The sequence below is a fragment of the Cajanus cajan genome, chromosome 9 (assembly GCF_000230855.2).
Source record: "Cajanus cajan strain Asha chromosome 9, NIPB_CcT2T_4, whole genome shotgun sequence".
Lineage (NCBI taxonomy): Eukaryota > Viridiplantae > Streptophyta > Magnoliopsida > Fabales > Fabaceae > Cajanus > Cajanus cajan.
The window spans coordinates 15794871-15820582 of NC_138525.1; the positions used below are offsets into that span (position 1 = coordinate 15794871).

The window sequence follows — 25712 nt, forward strand, 5'->3', positions numbered from 1 at the left end:
CTTATAGGCTCAAGGCTGGAAGGCAAGTGTACCGTCCAGGTCAAAATCCGACTTGGCCTTCTACTCGGCATTAACCCGACTGGGTCCTCGATATGGACCCAGTCGGTCGAAATCCGACCAGATTTGTTCCCCTTAAACCCCGCGCCATCATGATAAGAAACGGTTAGAGAAATCCCTTGATCCTCGGGGCCCAAGAGGCCCATGAACGACGCACTATAAAACCCAAAGACCTAGAGCTAAGGAGGCAGATCACACTTTTGAATGCTCTGGCTTTGAGGCTTGACCTAGGAAAAAACCCTAGTTCACCTCGTGGCCGGAACAATAATAAATACCAGTAATAAATGAATTATAATATTTTATCTCAAAGAATATTATTATTTATACTAAGTATAATGAAGCATTGGGTTGATGTGCTTGAAATTTCAATTAGACCTAGATTAGTATGAATTCTAAGATCTTCTTTTCCACCCTTAAAAATATTTTTTATTCCCTCCCATCACCACAGGAAACCAAATAAAAATTTAAACCCAATATCTCTATATCTTGCATTCTAATATAAAAATATCTTCAAATGATTGCGCAAATCATAAATAGGCCAGTTAGAGCCTAACAATATACCCACGCACCATTAGTTAATTATCTAACAACTTTTAAGAGAATGTCTACTACACGGGTCTTCTGTTTGAATCTTTTAATATGCCATGCATATTTAAGCGGTCAGAAAATAGAGATATCTTACCAAATTTATTATAAACTCGGATTCGTTGGATATTACACAAGATAATATGTTTCTTTATTAAAATTCACCGTGTTACTTTAAATTATATTCCTAACAACAAACATATTGTTATTTCCCATAACACCCACCATTAATTAATTTGTCAAGCTTTTATAATTATATCACACTATATATATTGTGAGTCAAAAATCATTAAAAATTACAAAAAAAAAAATTCATAAAATTTGTTAATAATAATAAATATTTAAAATAATATTATTATAATTGTTATAGCAATAACAAATAAAAATGAAAGAGAGGTAATAATAATATTAATGAATCACAATTGTTTGCATTCTCAAAACCCAATTTTCAATTGAAGAAAACCAGAATCCATCAAACAGCCCTTATGATTCTGAAACCCAGGCCTGAACAACAGAAACCGTATAACAACCTCAATCAAAGAAAGGCCTTCATTCTTACACAAATTATATATCAACATTACATTACACAAATAATGAATATATATAAATATAAAGATATTAATTGGACCATGCATGGCTGTCCCAATCTTGCAGAATCGATTCATCATCATAATCAATCAATCAATCAATCAAAGTCAACGAGCACAAACAAAAAGAAACAACCATGATCCCGCGGAATGGGCCTTCAGTTCTTCCAGTTGGGCCGGCCCGAAGAGAAACTACTATCGGATTCGGAAGGCAACGAGTCCGCATCGGAAGCCACGCGGTGGTGCAGCACCAGATTATTATTTTGGTTGCTATTGTTCATCGTTTCCGAAACGCTCCACACCTTAACCGACTTATCCAAACTTCCACTGTACACAATCCATCGCCGGTCGCCTCTCGCGGTGGCTTCGCGGTCCTCCTCCACGGCCAGGCACTTCACGGGGCCGTCGTGCCCCGTCAGCACCGACACGCACGTGTGGATCACGCCCTCCCTCTTCCACACGCATATCGTCTTGTCGGCGGACCCGCTGAACACTAGCGACCCCGCCGCCGTCAGGCACAGCACGGCCAGCTTGTGGCCCTTCAGGACGCCGCCGTGGGCGTAGTTCTTCTCGCGCTCCCAGAAGTTCACCAGGCCGTCGGAGGCGCCGCAGTACACCATGGTGCCCGTCGCGTCCACCGCCAGCGCCGTCACCGCGCACTCCTGCTTCAGGAGCGTCCTCACCGGCGCGTGCTTCAGCCCCTTCCCCCGCGGCTCCCTCCGCCACACCTTCACCGTCCCGTCCGCCGAGCCGGAGAACATGGTCGCCTCGCTGCCGCACACCACCGCGTTCACCGCGTCGTCGTGCGCGTGGATCGACTCCTGGCACTTGGAGTCCGATATCCTCCACACCTTTATCGTCCTGTCCCACGACGCCGAATACAGATACGTTTTATCGTCCGAGAGACTCAAGCACGAAACGGCGTCCGAATGCTTTATCCATAATGCCGTTTTGTGTCGCCGAACCTGAAGCCAACGACAACATAAACACCTATTGTCACGTACGTAGAGAAGAAAAGAAAAACATATATATATATTTATATATAATAAGATGAAGTTGATGAGAACGGAGAACCTCGACGTAGTTGCTGGGCTTAATAGAACTCTTGAAGATATCCTTGAGAGTGGGCAAAGTGCCAGCGCGTTTGTGGACGCTAGGGTTCTTGGGGGAAACCTTCCAGACGCGGATTTTGCCGTCTTGGTGACCGGTGAAGATTTTGTGGGCAGAGAGAATGATGGTTTTGACCAAACCGCTGTTGGACTTGAAGCCGCAGTACTCGTGAAGATTCTTCCAGACGCGAATGTTCTTGCTGTCGGAGCCTGTGTACAAGAGGTCACCGGAGGCGGCGAGGGAGTAGATGTGTCCCTCCTCCCGCACCAGAGACCCTATGAGGGCGTTGGGAGGGATGTCCTCGTCTTGCTGGTGGCAGGACCAGTGAGGCTTGGCGAAGGGTGAATTCGTTGTTTGGTTCCATGGTGACATCATCATCGGCGAGCTTTCTCCGCTCAGCCTCCCCTGCTCGTAGCAGTACGGACTCATCGGCGAGGCCCCGCTGCTGCTCCTCATCGTGCACTCCTCGTCCGTCCTCCACATTCTCGCCTCCGCCTCCCCCAACATCGCCTTCTTCTTCCTTTTCTTCTCACGATGTCATTCACCGTCGCGCAGCTCAAATGCCTTTGCTGCCCCAAGAATCCAACACTTTGATTGATTGCTTTCCTTTCCTATTGCCAAGTCAAGACTCTCCCCGTTTATTATTTATTATTTATTATTTATTATTTATTATTTATTATTTATTATTTCAGGAGAGAGACAACGTTTAAAACTATATATATGGATCCTAACTCCTGGCGCCTCTCTTTCCACACGTCCACCCTATTCATTTCTTCTCTCTTTCCCGCTTTCTTCGCCTTCTTTTTTTCTCTTTTCAACCCTATTTTTCGATCTTTGTAACTATAGTATCATTTTTATTAGAAACTACCAACCCATTAGCCATACACATTCCCTTGCCTTTTTTTTCATTTCTCACACATCACAACCAATGCTCTCATCTTTCTCATTTTAATCATCTTTCAACTTCAACTCAACCGATTAAGGTTCTCTTTCATAAATCATGTTTCAGTAGTCATTTTTCCGGAACATGCTATATAATAATATTTTATATGACTTAATGGGTATTTAATTGGTATCGATTTTTTAAGGTATTTTCTTTTTTCTCTCTACATCTAAATGTCTTATTTATATAAAAATTGTTATTTATCGCTTCAAATCGGAAGACTTGAATTGAAACACACACTTAATCTAGGTTTCTGTTGCATGGGTACCATCATTATCGTTATTACAACATATTCTACGGATAAAGCTTTTCCAAAAGATAATCAAAACCCTAATCGAACCAGCTCTATCCACGCGCACCAGCAAGAACTGGAGACGAACCTCTCGTTAACTAAGAAGGTTATTTTATAAGAAGAGAAATGCACATCCAAGGTCTGCACCACCGATGTGGACTCTAGTACAATTAACTCTACTACATTGCTACCTGTATTTCCAGGATGAGAACTAAAGATGTACATGGGACTTAGTGAAAATGCCCGGATGATATCACAACACCAATGTGGGACTTAATCAAAATGCATCGATCCAAGTACGATACCGATGTTGGACTTTGTTAAAATACAATGACATACTCTGATTTAAGGAACTTGAAAATGCTAAACGCAGCAAAGAAGCTTTGAAGTTCAACTGCTGTTGAGTAAAGCTTTGGCTCAAATATAACCTCTTAATCGTTATCTCTTTCACTTATAATCAATTGAATTAATGAAGATGCACCTTGATAATGTTTCAGACGCACCGGAAGTTTTCAAAACCGGAAGTAATAATGAAAGACGATGATGCCAAAGTTGCTTCAAGGGCTATTGAAAATTTCATGAAAATCATAAAAAAAAAAAATAGAAAACGAATTTGTAAAGTTTATTACAGTACAACATAGAAGCATAATATATATGTATAATTTTATGAACAAAAATCTTATTGGTTGATTTGGTTCAACATATTTTATATGTTTAATTTTTATTTTTTATATTATATTATTTAATTATCACTGATTCAACCAACTTTTAGCCAATTCAATGATCAATCAAATTAATTTTTTTGTAATGTATAATAATAAACAAAAACAAGTCCAGTTTACAAAATAATATTTTAAGATTAAAAAATAATAATTTTGAAGATAATCGTAGTATATAATTCTAATATAACATTTTTAAATTAAAATTTAAATATTATAATTTTTCAAATTAAAAATTTTAAATTTGATAGCAATGTGAAAGACTTACCGCAGAGGTCAAAGGTTGTAACTTGTAAGTTCTTCACGTAGGGATTGAAGGGAAAAATAAAATGCATCCGAAATTTGTCTAATGATAAGTGAATGAAGCTTACAAAAAAATTTGAGACAATTTTTTCCTTTAAATAAAAAAGATATATGTTAGAGTTTTTTCCCCCAACATATGTTGTCTTTTAACTCTATTATAAAAATATTTGATTTTATAAATTTCCAAAATGTGCGAATAAAGAGGAAGTTTGTTTAATTATTGCCACAACGTAAAGAACAAATTGAATTTTTTTTTTATACAATCATTAAAGTTGGATTTTTTTTTTATAGTTAAAGAAATTACATGGAATAATTATTAACACATTTTACACGCCTGGAAAATAAACCATACAATGTCTATTCCATCTTGCAAGAGTTACAAACTTGGTGTATTAATTGTAGTAAAGCTGAATCTAACATAGCATCACGTGAAGTGATGGGTTTGTTTTAGATAGGTCACCTTGTATCAAATTGTTACATGCAATCAGAATCAAATAGAAAGCTTAGAAGTTTGGCTTCCTCATATTAAGTGACATACCTTGGTGCATGAGAGAGTTAGTTTTATTTGGATGAGACAATGGCATATTATCACTTATGAGGTAGGGACACATGCATAGTTTGTGAAAGTGAAAACAGAATATGCATGCATGGACCCTGAAACAGTGCAACCATGTGAGACTCTATGGACTCTAAAAGCTGAGAGAGGTGTGAATTGTTTATTTGTTCCTACCTTAGTCAGATAGGATTACTAAAAATAGAAAATTTGGATGTTGGTCAAGGGAACTATGATAGACTTTTTACCCTTTTTCTTTCATCAAAAGAAACAGCTGTCAAGTAATTTTGTCCAAACAGTATCTCAAAATCAACTATTGTTTTCTTAAAAAATAAGTATTTGATGTAATTAAATATTGAATAGTACTCTTTTCCTTCTCTAAATTATTTAACACAGATAAAAAAAAGTTAAAATAAATAAATGAAAGAGAATAATAATTTTACAAAATTAATCATATAACTAATTATTTTTTGTTAGAAACATAGTACAATGATCACGTTTTTTTTATAAAATATATATTATGTGAAGAGATGTCACTAAAGATTAATCAAGTTTTTTAATAAAAATTAGTCATTAATAAAGTTAGTAGATACTTATAACATGATTAACTTTAAAAAAATGAGTTATATAAAAACTTGTCAAGTTATATGCTTATATATTTTCTTGTTTTTATTTAACACTCTTTATTTTTTTCCTATCAAACTTTATCAATCAAACTGACCTAAGTATTACTTATTTGTGGCTATTGTTGAATCCAATTTTAAACTATGTAATGTAGCTTTAAATTCGGGTAATAATAATTCAAGACTCGAGCTTGCCTAAGGGAATGATTAGAGCTTTTTGGAAATGACAGCGAAACAAGAATTGCAATGAAACTAGTTAAATAAGAATGGCATAGCCAGCTTGGCATGTAAACATTTCTACTTTCTTTCTTCTATAGTTTAGCAACATCAAACTTTTTTTTACCACTCCGTTGTGGTTGCCTTAAAATAGTTTAAAAGAAAATAAAGCAACGAAAAAATAAGAAGAAATATTATTTTGGATGCTCTTTGCTCAATGAATAGAGCGTAGAATCTATTGATAGGTGATCTCATCCCACGATGGTAATGGGCATATCTGAATATCTGTTTGTAACAAAAGCAGAAACTTTGTTTTGTCATTTTTGTCTCCATACATTGCATTGCAAATTTAGAGGTTTCGTTTTTATTTCAAGAGTATTACACGTACAACGAAGTGATATATGAATTTGTTGTTAGAAATTCATTTTTTTTTTAATTTTTATAGAATTTCTCAAAACTAAATATCCACGGTGCACAGCATACATTTGTGGTTGGTGACGTTGATACTCAAAATACTGAGATTCTGACGCGTGGAAACCTGAACTGTGGGGACATGCATTGAGGTTTGGCTTCATTCCTCTTAATCTGCCACGTGTTACTCAACACTGGAATGTGTGCCCCCAACAGTGCTGCAAGTAGCAAAGTTTCTGAATTATAGAAAGGAAAATGGAAAAAAGACGTTGTCTCCTTTGCATCAATAGAATACCTGGTTTTTGAGCAATAATGGACTTGGTTGCTTAATTAGATATAGGCTTAGTTTGATTTTTTCCAAGGAAAAAATTTAGTTACGAAAGGAACACTATTGTTGACCACTTAGATTACCACATATATATATACATTATGTCTATTCTTTTAATTGAACAATATGGAACTTTACTTGCATCTCAACAACTATACTTATTATTCTGACATATTTTTATGGATATTAATCTTTTATAAAATTATTTTTGATATATTTTTATGGATATTAATTATTTATAAAATTAATAGATATTTTATATTAATAATATAATTATAAAAAATTATTATCAAAAAATTAGGATGAATGCTTTGGAGACCACCGGTCCAAGTTCACGGTCGGTGCAGATACAACCTTTCTGAAAGAAAAAAAAAAAAAAGAATCGTACAATAATAATTTTTTGTCCGATTTGTGAATTTATTTTTCTTTTTAAGACACTAATATTTTGATATTGGTTGATATATTTAAAATTTTAAAATTTCAAGATATTAAGTGTGTGTTTGAAAAAATATTGACTTCAACGTAATTCACATTTTCCATATACATAGTTGGTATGTTATTTGAAACACTGGAACATGTGAAAATTCATTTTGGAGCGTCTGAACGTAAAACCAAACATGTTGTAAGATGTTGATGTTTGGTTGCTGTAGTTATATTTTTAAATCTCAAAACATTAAAATTTTAATGTTTTTATTAAAATATGTAAACTTTTATATGTTATGCTAAGATTTTGATCATTTAAAATATTTAATTTTATTACAAATGTATTTATATTATATATATATATATATATATATATATATATATATATGTGTGTGTGTGTGTGTGTGTGTGTGTGTTTCTATAGCTTAAAAAAGAAAGAAAAAAAACTTCTTCAATATAATTTGAAATTTCTTTATTTTTTTAATTTTTCATATTTTAGTTAGTTCTTTGAATCGACCTATTGAATCCATGCACCAAATTTTTTTGAACGTTTATTTCACAAACCAAACTTATCTGAGCCGTTTTAAGTACAAACTTGACAAGCTTAGACCCTATCAGACAAGATCCGTTTGTATACTTACCCATAAAAAGAGAATACAACATTTTGATTTAGTTTGTTAATGTCAATGAAAAACCCACTTGAGATAAGCCAACTAATTCGATAAATATATACAAATAATGGTCACTCAAGAGGTAATTTTCCAACTTGCCAATACAAGAACATTCCAAGATTTTAATGACTTTCAAAAATTTAACTTTAAACGGAATAAACTCAAAAATTAATTAAATAATTAAAATAAGAAATGGAATAACAAACTTAAAGACAAAAAAGTAACTTCAACAGCAAAAATTAATATGTATTGAACCGTTACATTTCAGCCGAAATTTCTCATTCCAAAATTTACATGAAAATTGCCCAAAAGTAATATGTATCAGACATTTTCAATATATTTTATTTAATTTTGTATTTAGAAATGTTTCTTTTATTTTAAGGGTCTTGCTAAACTCTAACCAAAAGGGAGAATTTTTTTATTAGAAAGTTGTATTGAAAACTATGAAAGTTGCAGTTATTTAACAAAAAATACTCCACTTTTATGTCAAAAATAAATTGCAATTAAGATTTCTTAACTAGTCCTTCAAAGACTGATTACATTTTTCTTTTATTAAATAATGATCCAATTCCCTTCAAGAAAAAATGATGATCCAATTAGCTGTATACTGTTTTTAGTGGGTTAGTAACTGCAAGCTTTACAATGCAAGTTAGTAAGTTTACGATGTTAATATCTATAAGCTTTGATGTTTTTTGTTGTTGCGATCACTCTTAGAATAAACGGAAGGGATTGGGCTTTGGAATTAAAACTAGACCCATTCTTTGAGTGGATTTCATTTGAGTGTGATTTTTTGCTTAAAAAACCCACAATCTGTAACCCAACTAGGTATGGTCAGTTTTAACAACTTATCTTGGTGATTTTGCATTTTAATTTTATAAGTCATTAAAGTTTCAAATGCAAAAGAATCTAGTCATTGTATTCCGATGAAATTAGATTAAGTCACGTGTCACTCACATCTTTTTTTTTCTTTTTTTTTTGTTCGTCCCTGACGTATCCACCGCCGACAGCAGTAATTAATCTCCTCGATACGTTGGAGGCACCTCAAAGGGTGAGATAGCTGGCTGATTCGAACCTCTGACCTTGCTTAAGCGTGGATCAACCCCTACCGTTGAACCACACGCTTGGGGTTCGTGTCACTCACATCTAAGCATATTTACTAAATAAATTAGCTATTGATTTTTTTATAACTCATTTGGCTAAAATAAATAAATTTTTAAATTATAACAATCTCCCTTATTATAACTAGTAAGGTCGAGATATTTTTGTACTCTATTAAAAATAAAATAAACTAAAAATTCACCATAACGTATTTTATTTTGTAATTATGAGTTAAAAATACACATATATTTTATCTTTTAAGGAAAAAATGACTAACATTTATTGAAAAATGATTTTAAAAAATGTGGATATCTTTTTCAATCGAAGAAATTACGAAATGTGATGATTACAAATCACATGGAATTATGTATCTTGAAATAATTAGGAGCGGAAATACGTGAAGTTAAACAATGTTTTGCTTTCAAGCACAAACAAAAATGTTTTGCTTAAATAAGATTTGACCTATTTAAAAAAAAATATCCATGGTCCAAGACTGGTTTGTCACTTGTCAACTGTTTATTTATTTATTTTTAACGATTAATATTCTAACCTTTTTGAAAGTTTTGATTGATCTGTTAACTTACTAAAAATAACTTATTTCTTATTAAAAACAATTAAATAGTTGATGTATTGCATTTAATTTATAGTTAGGAAACATTTTAGTTATGATTATTTGCATTCACAGCTGTTTAAGTCTTTATTTACGTTAATTTTATTGTATTTCATTCTTTTTGTCGAATTTGTTACGTCTTAGGTGTTTTTCATATATGCAGGTGCTATATTATTGAACATTTGGTGCTAAATGGATTTTTTTTTTCTAGTGCATATTGCGATCTTATAGATGAAGCATGACCATCAAAGACCTATTTAAAACTTGGAAGTAGAAGAAGGCGTATTTAGAATTACAGGCTACTGGCACAAGCATGTCATCTATTAAGGAATATAATGTTCTAATTAAAAGTAGAAACAAAAAAAATATTATGAAGTGAGATATCAAGTAACAAATCATATGCACAATACAATAACTATATGCATTGTCATACATGCATTTTCAATAAAGAGATCTCTCACAATATAAGTGAACAATTTAAGTCACTTGACTTTAACTAATTCAACAATATAATCTTTTCAATCCAATTAGATCAACAACCAATTGGGATATCAATCTCTAATAATATAATATCTCGGATGTCACCACTTAAACTAAAAAATCTAGTATTTTTATCGGGGTAGAGCAACTTGAGTTTGAGTCTTCCATAAAATTAGTTAGTATAACTAAGTCATTTGTAGGATTAGTTTGTTAACTATCCTCTAAATACTACACTCTTTTAATACTTAGTTTTGTCCAAAGAAATCCTTAACAACTAAATAACCCAACATGAAATTCAACACAATAAACAAAAAATTAAATTAAAACATAGAGTGTTACACTTATAAACAACACATTTTTATAACTTTTTTATTTACACTTCACTTTTTGACAACTTAAAAAAATTAATTTAATTATTATAATTAAATATTAATTTAATTAAACATAATAAATATTATTTTAACATAAATTTTAATAATAAAATTTACACATTTTATTTAATGTGTATAAAAATATTAAATATTAAAAGAAAAAATTTACGAAATCATGAGAAATACATAGTGAAGGTTGACTAATTTTTTATTCGTGAATAATGAAGGATTGATGATGCATGATTATTTTTTCTATTTGTAAAATTGGTTTATATTCTCTATTATTTGTTGAAATAATGAAAACTACTTTTTTTAATTTATAAATAATTAACATTACTTATTTAATAATAATTATTTATTATTAAACAATTTCTTATATCATGTTATCCCATTCCCATAAAAACTACTAATAAACATCATTTCTTATTAAGAAGACACACTTCAACATTCTCTTTCGATGCTCAAAACAAACTATTTTTAACAAATGAATCATTAATTGGTGTAAAAAAAAACAGATGAATCATTAAGCATATTTCAAGAAAAATATCTTCCGTATTCCCCCTAGGTTGACTCCTGCGTGCTGCTTTATAACTTATCCCGTTAGAGACACTCAATTTGGTTGACGCTAGCTTTCTCCTTCGAACTATAACACGTTCCCTTTTATATGATGTTGCAATTCGTTATTCATTCAAGATTCTTTTCTTTTTTTTTATGGAAGGAGCAACAAGTTACAAGTATTTTAAGTCGACAACTTTTCGAAAACTACACTATAACACAAACGGAGCATATTTAATAAGTTTATAAATTTTTCAAAATTCATACTGTAGTTATATTTCACACGCTATCAATGTTTAAATTTCAGTCAGCCGTAGTTGCATTTTTATCATAATCCCCAATCTTTGACAGTGTAGTTAATACCAGTTGCCATCTAATTTTATAACCACCACCAGACTGTATATTTTAATTAATTTATTTTAAAATAACCACTTTATAATTTCTGAAAAATCAAACTGAATGAAAACGTCATCTGAATTCTTTTGTTCAGACCAATTAAAAAATGGAAATATATAAAGAGTTAGCTAATAATACTATAATAGCATGCCATTCTCGCAGTGTCTATTTTACGATTTTTATCAAAAATAAAAATCTATTTTATTTTATTTTTGTAGAAGAATTTTAAGTGAATTAGGTCTTGAGAGCTCAATAGAGTTGGAGCTTATCTTAAGACTCTATGAGAATTGTACTTGTTGAGAAATGTTCATAAAATAATCTTCAAGTGAAAGTTTTCAGGTTCTTGGTCCTCGATTCTTAGTCTTTGGAGTTGTAAATGGTGGTTGTACTTGTAAAAAGAACTTCAATATTAAAGTCAACAAGTAATCAAAGTGTTTTTATGTAGTATATGAAGTTACATACCTTATGAAGATGAAATGCAAGTATTTATAGATGAAAAGATATTATCATTAATGATTTGGTCATTTAAGTGCATTTAAGATCTTTTATTATCGTGTAATAGTCGAACATTACTTTATCGTAATTTTGGAAGGAAATCAAGCCAGGTCGAGTACTCCTTGACTTGGTCAAACACTGTTTGGCATAGACGAACACTACTTTTCTTGAAATGTTCTTGAGTTTGAGAACTGACAATACCTAACTCCTAGACCTATCTAGAACATAAACCCGCCAAGTCATCAACTCATGGGAGAAGAGTTCAATGAATCTTTGGTTGCCAAAAAAATTGATTTCCCACCTAAGAATTTGGGATTGTCGCCTTCCAAGTATGTCATCGCTTTAGCAATCTCATCAAGTGCAATGATGACATGTCAGAAATCCTAGGAAGGTTCTAGAGGTTGAATAGGTGCAAAATGTATTTCAGAATGTGAAGGGCTACATCTTTCCCTACCATTGGATCTCCAACGGTTCATAGAGATGTGACGCTTTGTATCCCAAGTTGCTTCGCTTTTATAAATAGGGCCCTTAGCTTTCAAAGAGATTTACCTACAAACCTCTACATCTCAAAAACTCCGAGTATTAGCCTTTTCAACTACCTACACACTACTACAAAAACACTATTTAACGTCGCTATATTTACATCGGTTCTAGTAGAACCGATGTAAATTATAAACGCGGTGGCAAACTTGTAAATAAATAAAAAATATAAACATATTTACATCGGTTAAGAGGAGAACCGATGTAAAAATGGAATCCAGAAGTTGTTATACGTCAGTTTTACTTATGACCGATGTAGAAGTTGAGACCCTAATATACCCACCCTGCGAAGGCACGCCCTTTCACTTATCATCAACATGCCCAGCTGCCAAGAGCAATGATGGAGAAACAGAAGAGAGCCATGACGGAAGAACTGGTTCGCCACTCAGCACATGAAGTCCCTCTCCAAACGCCTTCGCAAATACGGTTATGAGCCTTTTTCTCTCTCTTTCTTCCAATTTCCCAAACCCTAATTTTCTATTCCCTTTTTCCAGGTGGAGTACCCATGGAGGCGGTGAAGCAGGGCTCGGCGGCAATAGGGCTCCAATCGAAGACTCACGTGGTTCTCGCATGCGTCAACAAGGCCAACTCCGAACTCTCCTTGCACAAATGACATCGTCGACGTCGTTGGTGCTGAAGCATTGTTTGGCGATTTGGGAAGAGTGGGCCGTGGGCGTTGGCGAGGGAGCCCAGGAGGTGGTGGGTGGAGCGGGAGCGGGTCAGGAGGGGGAGGTGGCCTAGGATGGGCCACGCGCCGAGGATGTTGGGGGCCTCTTTCGAGGCTTGGGCCTTGGAGCGGTGGAGGAGGAAGAGGGAGGAGAGGGAGGAGAGAGAGGAGTGCGATTAGGAGAGGGTCCATTTTGGTGCTATATATTTATGTTTATGCCTATGGGTTATGTAGAGTGATCGATTTGATACGCGAAAGTCGCCGAGTTTGAAGGATTTGAAGAAACCGAGTGATTGGCATAACTTGCAGGCGATGCTGCACGTTGTGGCGGGGTGGAATGGGGCGAGTGGGGAGTTTCAGATGAAGGTGAAGAGGAGCCTGGCTTTGGTGAATAAGTCATATGAGTTTTTGACGGAGGAGTATCGTATACCAGGCTCATGGTGGGTTGAGAAAAATAAGGGAATGGTGCGTAGGGACAATGGGGAGTGGGTTTTGGATGCACCTCAGGAAGAGGACTTGCCTGTGCCGGAACAAGTTTGATTGGATAATGAAAAAAAGAAAGCCATGTATTATTGTTATCCTTGTCAATATTTTATTTTCTTGTTATATATGTTTCATTACTTTTTTGTGAGTTGTTTCAACACTTATCCCATCTAACCTTGGTTGTGGTAGGGTTTTGTTGTTGTTACAAATCCTTGATATTAGGAATAATTTCGGACAAATGTAGTTGATATGGCTGCAACTGAAATTGAAACTACATTTTCCTTTACCCTTTTTTGCTATCATTTTGTGATTAACAGTGTAGTTTTCAGCACATGGTCTATAGCTCATATAATTGTTGACTGCCCTTTAACAACTTTGTTGGCCACTGTTTTGTATACCATGTTTTGCGGATCATGCTAATTTGGTGACTATGTTAATGTTATTATAGTCTTTTTACTTAGTAGGCAGTGTTGTTTAGTTATTGGCACTATGAAAATGTTCTGCTTAAGAATTCCAATTTCGAGTTTTGGGTAGTTTTGGGTGCCGTGTTTTGCTGAGCATGCTAATTTTGTGAATATGTTATAATGGTCTTTTTTTGGTTATTGGCATTGTGAAAATGTTCTTATATATTTTTGTGTTTTTGCCTTTATGACAGGCAATGCAAACACCATTCAGGGGCTACCTTTAGGAAATGCTGGCACTTGTAAATAAAGAAACTAATGATATATAAGATGAATTAATTAATAATGATGAAAAAATGGTTTTATATAATAAAAAGGGATAAAAAAACCTGCTATTACAGAGATTAAAGCCTGCTAAAAAGTAGTTTTGATAAAAAAAATAATTTACTTCAATCACGTTCAACATTTTACATCGGGTGATAAAAGACCTGATGTAGTTTTGCTTACTTTCTACAACGGTTCAAGAACCGATGTAGAATATCTTACACATTCTACATCATCCGTAACTACATCGGTTTTAAAACCGATGTAGAATAGTCAAAAGAACCGATGTAAAATGTTGTTATTGTAGTAGTGACAACACCCAATAGTCGAGTACCTAAAGCCACTCAACATCTGCCTCCCTTTCGAGGCCTTCACCATTGGGGTTCTATCATTCCTCAATATAGCCCCTACACAACTCCGTCCTAATAGTTAGGCATTCTTGCAAGCATTTCAGTGTGTCTGCAAGAGTTTATGTGTAGAGCCAACCCCTACCATTTTTCAACATTTCTATGAGACCCGATTCAGTGAGGTGTCCAAAGTATTTGATCAGTCATGCGCATGGGGTGTTGCTCCAACCATATATCGCTTACTTCAAGAACTTCAAAAATGATTATTTTAAGATTTTACCAACCTTGAAGGGAACACCTTTTTTATGGACCTAGTTCTCCTGGATGACGAGAATTCTTCTCGAGAGTTCCCCTTTTATGGATTTGAGAACTATTTAGGTATAAGGTTGTTTGTGGAGGATTTTGTTCGTAGGTTCTTTTTATTCGAACTAGCACGATTTCAATTTATGCGTTTTCGTGACATGACAGAATCGAAGACTTTCAGTGAAAAAATAAATCGTACAAACAACAAATAAAGTTAATTGATTAGGGTGTTGTTTCAACACATTAGAAGATCTATGCCCTTTGTTTGAGCACGTCAGAAGATCTATGCTGGTTTTAGCACGTCAGAAGATCTATGCTTGTTTCAGCACATCAGAAGATCTATGCTAATTACACAATCAAATTCATGCATGTAAGAATTAACGTGAATCGAACAGATGACATGTATATTGATTGCAGAAATCATATCCTTCATTAAATGATAACAGAATTACAATTCGTAAGGATAACGAAGCATGTTCAGATGACTACACTACACTAGACTAGACTATGCTATGCTACGCTATGCTACGCTACTCCTAAAAAAGGAAAAAGAAAGGTGGTCGAGAAATCGTACCCAAAGCTATCTCGTATGCACAGTATGCCTTATGCGCAGGCTGCGGAGTGCGTGTGAGGTATTGTGGGTGTGTGATTTCTGACCCTTTGCTACGAGCATGGCTCGTTTAATTTATAGACAAAGATTTGGGAAAGGTAACTGTTTTTGATGTGCCCCGGAAGTGCACAACCGTTCTAAACTTCCACATCGTGGCTTATTCCCGGGCACGTCTTTGGATAACTCTTGGAACTACTCATTAACTTCCCCAAACCATTCTGCAGCCTTTGACACTTATCCCATGATTTACTTCAACCGCTCTTAAATCGTGTCTCCTTTAAGCTCTTCATTCTGAGAGGTTACGAAGTGTATTCGTGTATGTCCGGTTCCTTGGGATTTCGAGTAACCAACGAAAAATATACTTGAGTGTTTCCTGATTTTCCTTGTACTTTGAGAGGTTGCGAGGCTGTGAGCCTTTCTCCTGAGCAGCATCCTTCCCGGTTCGAGGATTTCAAGAGTTTCACGAAAAATGTCTTCGCGTATCTCTTGATTCTCTTCAGGCTTCAGAAATTTCTTTGCAATTTTTCGATCACCTAAGATTTCGAGCACCCCTGTATTTCGAGTATCTCCAAATTCATTTTCTGGTACTAACAAATGCCCCCTGGAAAACACTTGTTTCGAGGTAACTGAGAAAGAATGTTTTCCAATGTCTCAATTTTCTTTCTCTGATAAGACCCTAGAGCCATGTGCTCTTCGCGAAAATTAAATGCCCCTGACATTTTTAATTCCAGATTTCTCCTTTTCGTACCTGCTACAATAAATTTGGCAGCACTGATTCCGCTTCCCTGGGATATGTTGACGCAATTTCAAATTTTGTCCGTTAGTGAATATTTTTGGTTACCAAAAAAATTGAATTCCCCTTTTTTGAATTTCACAGCGGGCTTTTACTGCACTTTGGTCCATTTTGCTCTTTTATATAACCTTTCACCTTGTCCTTCTGAGTACTTTTTACTGTTTCTTCGCACCCATCTCATTTTTACCTTCGACTTCTTCATCTTCGTCTCGTTCCCATGGCAACTTTCTCTGCATCCGCATCTACGGCTACCCCTGTGGCTTCGACAGTTTCTCCTACTCCTTCTGCTCCTTTGCTGACGGAGAATGCCACTATTTCCACCTTGAGCGAAGGGGCTAATCCATTCGTTCCTATCCCTGGTGGAGGAAGCCAGCCTCAAAATCTTTCAATCACAGGTACTTCTTCCTTTTTCCCTTTCTAACGGATAAGTGCATGCTTTTCTAGGCCCTTATTCGAATCCGAGCAAGAAGAAGACTCACAATGATTTGCTTCCGGAAGATGATTCCACTCTTCCTTTCATTTAGAGCAAGAAGATGTTTCGGGCTTTTCCTCCTCCTAAGGATAAACACATTCAATGGTTGGAACGCGTTGAGGCCTCGAAGCAATCTATCTGGAAGGAAGCTGGAATATTCAATTTTGTTCAATTATCGAAGTACGATTTGAACGTCTTCGATCCCCAGATGTTGCTATCAGCTGTTTTCTTTTGGAACTGGGAGACTCGTTCTTTCGAATTCCCTTGTGGTTTTGTCTGTCCGATTCTCTTGGATATCGCGGCCATTACGGGGTTGAAACCCTTAGGGGACCATTATCTCCCTGACACTCTCGAAGAAGAGATCCTAATGACAGAAACTTTTATCGTCTGTGACAAAAAGACGTATTCTGCCTTCGTCAATGCACATCATGGCGAAGAAGGTACTCCTATCACTGACTCTGAGCACATTGCCTTCTTGCTCTATTGGCTATCAGCTTGTGTCTTTTGTACCCCTTCTCTACAAGTTCCCAAGTACTACTACACACTCGCCCAGGCTTTGCATCTGAAGAAAAAGATTTGCTTGAGCAAGTTGTTACTTGCCTCTTTTTATAACTGTCTCGATGAAGCCTCGAAAAGTTTATTTCGAGAAACTGGCCCTCGAAATCTCACGGGGCCACTTTGGCTTTTGCAATTATGGCTTAATTCCATTTTCGAGAAGAAACTAAAACTTCTTCCTCTTCAAGCCTCTATTCAATATTCTCTCGAAGGCGCTCACTTGACTGCTTTGACTCCCAAGAAAAGATCTGTTGATGGTTTTGCGCGTTATGTCCAGGCAATTCTAGAATTCGAGGAGTTCTCGAATGATTTGGCTCCTTTCATCCGTTCTAATTTGGCAGAGCCTTCCTGGTTAATTGGCAACAATTAGGTAGGACAAATTTTCCAGGAGATGGTCGAAATCTGGATGGGATTCCTATCTTGAGATCTCATCTTTACTGGCATGAAAGAAAGGGATGTGAGAGTTTATCCCTATCAACCTCAACTCTTTGCCCGTCAATTCAGGCTTTGTCAGATTAGACCGACACCTCTTCATCCAAAGGATCAAATTGATTCGGATATTTGTGTAGAAGACGTGGATTACGAAGGTTTTTTGAAGTTCATCTTGACGCCTTCTACCCAATTGAACCTTACTCCTTGTTCTTTTCTTCCTGCATTTTTGGTGTCCAAGTGCTACCTTCGATGGTGGTGTGGTTATTACACCGACAAGATGTTTACTTTCGAGGACTTTTCTTGGAAACTTAAGAATTCTCCCTTTTCTCTGCAGGCCTGAAGATTTCAAGTATTTATGATAATCACAACATTATTTCTCAGTTCGAACAATATTACAGAGTTTATTATCGCCCCGAAAACATGTTTCAAACTATTTTCGATGCTACTTTATCCCTGACTAGAATGGTACAACGGAACATCCGTCGAAATAAAGTCATTGATCCTTAGGCTCATTTTTGAGGAAGGGGATTGGGTTTGGCTTCATTTGAGAAAGGAAAGGTTTCCTTCTCAAAGGAAGTCTAAACTCAACCCAAAAGGAGATGGTCCCTTTCAAGTCCTCCAAAGAATCAATGATAATGCTTACAGGTTAGATCTTCCCAGTGATTATGGAGTAAGCAACACTTTTAATGTGAGTGATCTTATTCCCTTTGCAGGTTATGATGAGGAAGATGAACCTACATATTTGAGGACAAATCCTTCTCAAGAAGGAGGGGATGATAGACCATGGGCCAAGGACCCAATTACCAGAGCTATGGCTAGAAGGATACAGGAGGAGTTGGACCTTGTGAAGACTAGTGGGCTTGTCAAGCCCAAGGTATTCTTCACTTGGAATGCTCTATCATGAAGAGAAGGCCTAGTTCTATTTGTGTATATTGTACAGATTATACATAGTCTTTTGTATAGGTTATTTTTGCCTTTGTATTTGTGAGGCACTTTACTTGCTTTTTCTAGTGTTTTGTATATTGATTTTAAGGTAGGTTACTTGGAGAGTTTAACTCCATTTAACCTCCCTAGTTGATACATTCATTTTGTATTTTTTCAGTAGGAAAAAAGGGGTGGCATTTAGCAATGCTTGAGGGTGTGACTAGTAATTGGGCCAAAACTGGGCCTAGGCAAAATTTTGCATATTGGACTCATTTTGCTCCTAATTTTTCATAAATTTGATTTAGCTAGGTCTCATCATCATATGATGAACCTAACTAAAACAAATCAAATATTTTTGAATTAATTCATGGAGCCAAATGACCCCAAGGCCGCCTAGCCTACTTCCTTTGTTCTTGGCCAAATTTCATTGTCTACTCTTCAAGGTTTGAAGCTTGCCTTGCAAGCTTCTAAACCTTAGTAGGGTAAGCTTACCTTACCATGGTTCTTAAGTGAACCATGGTCAAGGTTAGCTTTTCCTACAAGCTAGCTAAACCGTGGGAGTTAAAGCTTACCTTACCATGGTTCCTAGTGAACCATGGTTAAGGTTAGCTTCTCCTAGAAGCTACCTCTCCCTATATATTTGTAAATACCTCTCTTGTACTCACTTTTGAACAATTTGAGAATAGAAATCTGATTTTCTCTCTCACTCAAGAGTCCCAAAACCGAAGAGAACCCTCACTCTAAGGTTTCTCTCAAAAGTTCTTCTACTTTTGACTTGGTTCCTCAAGCTTCCTGCACAAGCTTAGGAAGTGGCCGAACCTCCTTCAAGGACTTCTCCTCCATTGAAGCTTCTTCAAAGGAGATTTCAGAGTTCTTAAGGTGTCAACCTCAAGAAGCATTTCGGTCCATGCATGGAAGATTGGATGAACATCAATCCTTCATCAAATACTTCCATCATTTTTGGTATCAGAGCCTAGTGCTCTTGAGGTTTTGTTTCCAAACTTTTTCTACTTGAATCCGTGTTGTCTAATCTTCCTTTTCTAAGTCTTAATGTGTGTTTTCTGTATGGATCTAATTTTGTTCATATCTTGATGGATCCTATTTGTCACATGAAAAATAATTGATTCATATTTTTGCTTGTTCCTAATTCTTGAATCAATTTGTTTTGGTGCGCCTAAGTTCCTTGCTTGTGCATTTTTGTGTTTTGATTGAGTCTCTCCATTCTATAACATGTTTCCGTGATTGGAAAACATTCATTGAGCATAGATTTTGTTTTTGAATCTCTTGTTTTGTCTTAGAAAGTCATGTGTAGTCCTTTGTATGTTGAAACTTCCTAGACTAGCTTGTTTGACCTAATTTTTTTTGTTTTGTGCTGTTGTGTCCAAAATTTTTGTGTCTTTGCTTATTGAATCTGTAGCTTACTATATGTGATTTTATTTTACATGTTTGAGTTCTTAATTTGATATTAGTTCTAGCAAATTTCCTAGAGTTAGGTTTCGATTAATGCTTATTAAAAGTTTTGTCAAGAAAAGTTCATAAACACTTTCCTATTAGGTCTCTTTGTGTCTTGTTGTGTGGCTTTTTTTTATGCAATTTTTTTAGCCTTAAAACAGAGACAAAACAGAGGTGTGAGTGTTCTAAATGCATGAGAAAAACAAAAAATGAGTGCTTAAAAATTTAACCTAAAAACAAGACAAAATAGTGAAGCACTAGTTACAAAATGCATGTGAACACCTCTTGTTTTGTGTGAAATTTTTGCTGCAGTTTTTCTACCTTAAAACCGAGACATATAAGTGTTCAAAAGGCATTAAAACTCCTAAACATTAAAAGAAAAACAAGTGAAAAATATTTTTGCAAAAGAAAGAAAGAAAATAGCAAAAGAAAAAGTCAAAGGAGTGAAAAATCTAGTAACAAGAGCTCTTGGTTTTGGTGTGTGTTTGCCTACATATTTTGTTGGTTCAGCCACATTATTTGAGTCTTATTTTTGTTTTTAATCTTAGCTTTTGTTTTGTAATCCATTCTAGTGCCTTTCATAGGTTTTTCCTTTGTGTGCTAGCTTTCTAAATTTGCCTTAATTTTTTTGCTTGTCATTTTTGTGGAATTCTTTCTAGTCTTGTCTCATTTTCTTCTACTAAATTGGTGTAGCTATTCTAAATTGTTCCTTTTCAGTTTTACATTAATATTCTAGTCTTGAAGGTGGTTGAGTGTTTCTTAAAAGGTGTAGGAGGCCAAGTCAAAGGAAATCCACTTGAAGACTTTGGTGGTTGCTTAGGGAGTTTGTTCTCTCTTGGTGGCAAGGCTCTTGAAAACACCTAGGAGTGACCAAAGTCAAGGTTGCTTCTAAAAGAGGAGTGAAACACCTTGTGAGGCTGCAACTTGGTGGCTAGATTGGAGCAAGAAGGAGCTAAATCATTTGTGAAAATTTTGTGAAAATTTAGAACTAATTTTAGTAACGGAAATTTTGGTTTCTAAAACTAGTTTTTCCTTACAAATCCGTGACTAAAATTTGTTTCTAATTAGTGGCTAAGTTGTTTTCTTTGAAATTAAGTGCAGCCACTAATTTCATTTGAATGTGAATTTACATTTCATTTGGAGTGTGAATTTGCATTTCATTTGAAGAAAATTTGAATTTGAATTTTCTTGTAATTTTTGTTTTTTCAAATTTTTGTACAAGGCCTTTATTAAGGAGTGTCTTGGAGTGCCTTTGGTGTATCTTCATCTCTCCTTAAGAGTTCTCTTAGTAAATTTCGTTTAGTACTTGTGAGAGGGTCCTTGAAGGTCTTTGGTACCTTTCAAGCTCTCACTTAGGTTTATTTGCTTTTCAACGCCTAGTTTATGTTTTCTTGTCTTTAAGTTTTCAAGCCATTTATGTTTTAAGCAATTTATGTTTTCAGTCATTTAAGTTTTCAAGCAATTTATGTTTTCTTGCTCTTTATGTTTTCAAGCATCATAGAAATTGTACACTTAGGCACTTGATTGTTATTTTTCTTTGAGAAAAGATCTTTGTGAAAATTGATTTGTGCAAGGAAAACGTACAAGGGGGTTTAGAGATTTTTACTTGAAGAGGCTTGGTTATTAAGTGGCTCTTTAGTAGCTCACCTCCCTCCAAAGTTCAATTTGTACTCTTAGACCTCCAAGTGCCAAGTCTAAGCACTTCAAAAAAAAATTTATTTTCATGAAAACTATTTTTGTGTGAAAATATTCTTGGATTAAAATGTCTCAAAACTCCTCCCATAGTGAAAGTAATGGCTCTCCAAAAAGTCTTTCATATATCACTAAAGAGCTCAAATCACTTAAGCTATGGAAAAAGCAAGAGTCCATTCAAAGAGAGAAGGAAAATATTGAAAGAGAAAGACAACTTGCTTATTTAGAGGAAGAATTGAGAATTTTAAGGCAAGAAGAAGAAAAATTGAAAGAAGATATGAGAAAATATAGAAAAAAGAATAGGAGCTCACATTCCCAATATACATCCCCTAATGAAAGCATGAATCAAGGGGATCACTACCAACATACTCCTAGAAGAACCACTAGGCCAAGGGAAGTCAAAGTTGACCTCCCACAATTCTTTGGCAAAGATGATGTGGAGTCATATTTAGATTGGGAAATGAAGGTTGAGCAACTCTTTGCTTGCCACAGGGTGAGTGAAGAGAGAAAAGTCCCTCTAGCTGCCCTTAGCTTCCAAGGGCATGCCATGTATTGGTGAACAGCTCTAGAAAGAGAGAGACGCCTCCACAATGATCCTCCAATTCAATATTGGAATGATCTCAAAAGTGCTATGAGAAGGAGACACATTCCCACCTATTATGGGAGGGAGCTTATGAATAAGCTCCAAAGGCTCCAACAAAGGGATATGTCTATAGAACAGTACAGGCAACAAATGGAGCTTTTAATGATGAGGGCATGCATAAGGGAAGAGGAAGCTACAACTGTAGCTAGATTCTTAAGCGGTCTTAATTTAGAAATAAGAGACCAAGTGGAGCTACTACCCTACAGGGACCTAAATGACTTGGTCCAACTTTGTGTAAGGGTAGAACAACAAAGAATGAGAAAATCTTATAAAAAGGATAGCTCCCACTCTTCATTTCTAAAGAAAGATTCCAAGAAGGAGGGAAAAACTTTTGAAAAGAAGAAAACTTTTGAACCCTCCAAGAATCAAGCTACGAAAAAGATATGGGAAAGGGAAAAGACACTACACACACTAGTTCTAGGACTAGTGACATAAAGTGCTTTAAATGTTTAGGGAGAGGCCACATTGCCTCCCAATGCCCCACAAAGAAGGTCATGATCATGAAGGGGCATGACATTTATAGTAGCCAAGATGAGGCTACTACTTCCTCTAGTAATAGTGAGGAAGAAGCAAGTGAACAAGAGGAAGGTGTAGAGTCTACTTTTCCTTATGAGGGGGAGCTCTTAATGCTTAGGAGACTCCTCAACAACCAACCTAGTGATACTCTATCACAAAGGGAGAACATATTTCATACTAGATGCAAAGTTTTAAACAGTGCATGTTCTCTTATTGTTGATAGTGGCTCATGGTGCAACTGTTGTAGCACTAGGCTGGTTGAGAAGTTGGGTTTAACTACTAGTCCCCATCCTAAACCTTATCAACTCCATTGGATTAATGAGGATGGTGACTTGGCAGTTGACCAACAAGTAAAGGTCAAACTTTCCATTGGGAATTATGAAGATGAAGTGCTATGTGATGTAGTACCAATGGAAGCTTGTCATATCTTATTAGGAAGGCCATGGCAATTTGATAAGAAAACCATGCATAATGGCCTTACTAACGAGATTACCTTTACCCATAAGGAAAAGAAATTTGTGCTTCATCCTCTTTCTCCTCAACAGGTGGCTGAGGATCAAGCACAAATGAAACTCAAAAGAGATAGTGAGAAAAGGTTTAAAAAAAAAGAGGAAAAAAGTGAAAAAAAAAAGTCTGTGAAACCTGAGGATAGAAAGGAATCTAGGGAGAAAGGAGTTCCCTCCCTAGAGATTGTTGCTCAAGAGAAGAACTCTGCAAAAAAAAACCCTCTTGATTCAACAATCCTCTTATATCCTTCTCTGTAAAGGAACTCTTTCTTGCACTGCCACATCTAGTGGACATGAGACTTTGCCTAAGGGGGTAAAAACACTTTTAAAAAATTTTGATGATTTATTTCCTCCCGAGGGTCCAATGGACCTTCCTCCTTCAAGAGGAATAGAACATCAAATTGATTTGGTGCCTGGGGCTAGCCTACCTAATAGGCCTGCCTATAGGACCAACCCCCAAGAAACAAAAGAAATTGAGTCTCAGGTCCAAGAGTTGTTGGAGAAGGGCTGGGTTCGAAAGAGCTTAAGTCCTTGTGATGTTCTAGTGTTGTTGGTTCCCAAGAAGGATGGCAAGTGGAGAATGTGTTGTGATAGTAGGGCCATCAACAACATCACTGTAAAGTATAGACATCCCATCCCTAGGCTTGATGACATGTTAGATGAGCTTCATGGAGCCATCATATTTTCTAAAGTTGATCTTAAAAGCGGATACAATCAAATTAGAATCAAAGAAGGAGATGAATGGAAAACCGCTTTCAAGACCAAGTTTGGATTATATGAATGGCTAGTGATGCCCTTTGGGCTCACCAATGCTCCTAGTACATTCATGCGTCTCATGAATCATGTCCTTAGGGATTGTATAGGGAAGTTTGTTGTAGTTTATTTTGATGACATTCTCATATATAGTAGGAGCCTAAGTGATCACATAGGACACTTAAGGCAAGTCTTCAATATTCTTAGAAAAAACCAACTTTTTGGAAATCTAGAAAAATGTACTTTTTGTGTAAATAGTGTTGTATTTTTAGGGTTTATCATTAGTAAAAAAAGGGTTCATGTGGACCCCGAGAAAATCAAGGCCATCCAAGAATGACCCACTCCTAAAAGTGTTGGAGATATTAGGAGCTTCCATGGTTTGGCAAGCTTCTATAGGAGGTTTGTTCCTAATTTCTCCACACTTGCCTCCCCATTAAATGACTTAGTCAAGAAAAATGTGGAATTTATATGGGGAGAGAAACAAGAAAATGCCTTCACAACCTTAAAGCATAAGCTTACCCATGCACCACTTCTAGCTCTACCTGATTTTTCAAAAACTTTTGAGTTAGAATGTGATGCCTCTGGATTTGGCATAGGGGCGGTTTTGTTACAGGGTGGGCACCCTATTGCATATTTCAGTGAAAAACTCAAAGGTGCCTTTCTTAACTATCCTACCTATGACAAAGAGCTCTATGCTTTGGTTAGGGCCTTTCAAACTTGGGAACACTACCTTATTCCCAAAGAGTTTGTCATTCATAGCGACCATGAGTCACTTAAATATTTGAGGGGCCAAGGCAAACTAAATAAAAGGCATGCTAAGTGGGTAGAGTTCTTAGAACAATTCCCATTTGTGATTAAATACAAGAAAGGGAAAAATAATGTTGTGGCTGATGCCCTTTCTAGGAGACACACTTTGTTAGTCTCCCTTGGATCTCAAATCTTGGGATTTAATCACATTAAGGAATTGTATACTAATGATCTCGAATTCAATGAAAATTATACCCAATGCTTAGCAAAGCCTCAAGGAGGTTTCTATATTTCTGAGGGGTATTTGTATAAAGAAGGAAGAATTTGTATACCCCAAGGATCTATAAGGAAACTCCTTGTTAGAGAAAGTCATGAGGGTGGTCTCATGGGGAACTTTGGAGTTGAAAAAACTCTAAGCTTTCTAAAAGAAAAATTCTTTTGGCCCCATATGAGAAGGGATGTTGAGAGGTTTTTCTCTAGATGTATAGCTTGTTTACAAGCAAAGTCTAAAGTAATGCCTCATGGCATCTATACACCCTTACCTGTTGCTAACTCTCCATGGGTTGATATCAGTATGGATTTTATTTTGGGCTTGCCCAAGACCCAGAGAGGCATGGATTCAATTTTTGTGGTAGTGGACATATTTAGTAAAATGGCCCACTTTATACCCTGCCACAAAATAGATGATGCAAGCAACATAGCAAGACTCTTCTTCAAGGAAGTGGT

The 25712-nt window shown here is 35.8% G+C and overlaps 1 protein-coding gene and 1 long non-coding RNA gene across 2 annotated transcripts; one reads left to right on the plus strand and one right to left on the minus strand.

The window, feature by feature from the left end:
* Nucleotides 1–1022: 1022 nt before the first annotated feature.
* LOC109789533 (protein JINGUBANG) lies at nucleotides 1023–2997 on the minus strand. The gene is made up of 2 exons (XM_020348511.3): nucleotides 2304–2997; nucleotides 1023–2194 (listed from the first exon to the last, which is right to left on the minus strand). Exons 1-2 carry the CDS (start codon nucleotides 2844–2846, stop codon nucleotides 1388–1390), a joined length of 1350 nt encoding a protein of 449 aa, XP_020204100.2. The 5' UTR covers nucleotides 2847–2997; the 3' UTR covers nucleotides 1023–1387.
* Nucleotides 2998–12415: 9418 nt separating this feature from the next.
* On the plus strand, nucleotides 12416–13674 carry LOC109789534 (uncharacterized). The gene is made up of 2 exons (XR_014429736.1): nucleotides 12416–12792; nucleotides 12861–13674. It is a non-coding gene; the product is annotated as an uncharacterized LOC109789534 (long non-coding RNA).
* The last annotated feature ends 12038 nt before the right edge of the window (nucleotides 13675–25712 follow it).

Excerpts from the sequence above, each read along its gene's own strand:
- LOC109789533 (XM_020348511.3), bottom strand. The coding sequence starts at position 2,846 with ATGTTGGGGGAGGCGGAGGCGAGAATGTGGAGGACGGACGAGGAGTGC. Across the intron at positions 2,195-2,303 it reads AGCCCAGCAACTACGTCGAG|GTTCGGCGACACAAAACGGC; the intron begins GTTCTCCGTTCT and ends CGTTGGCTTCAG.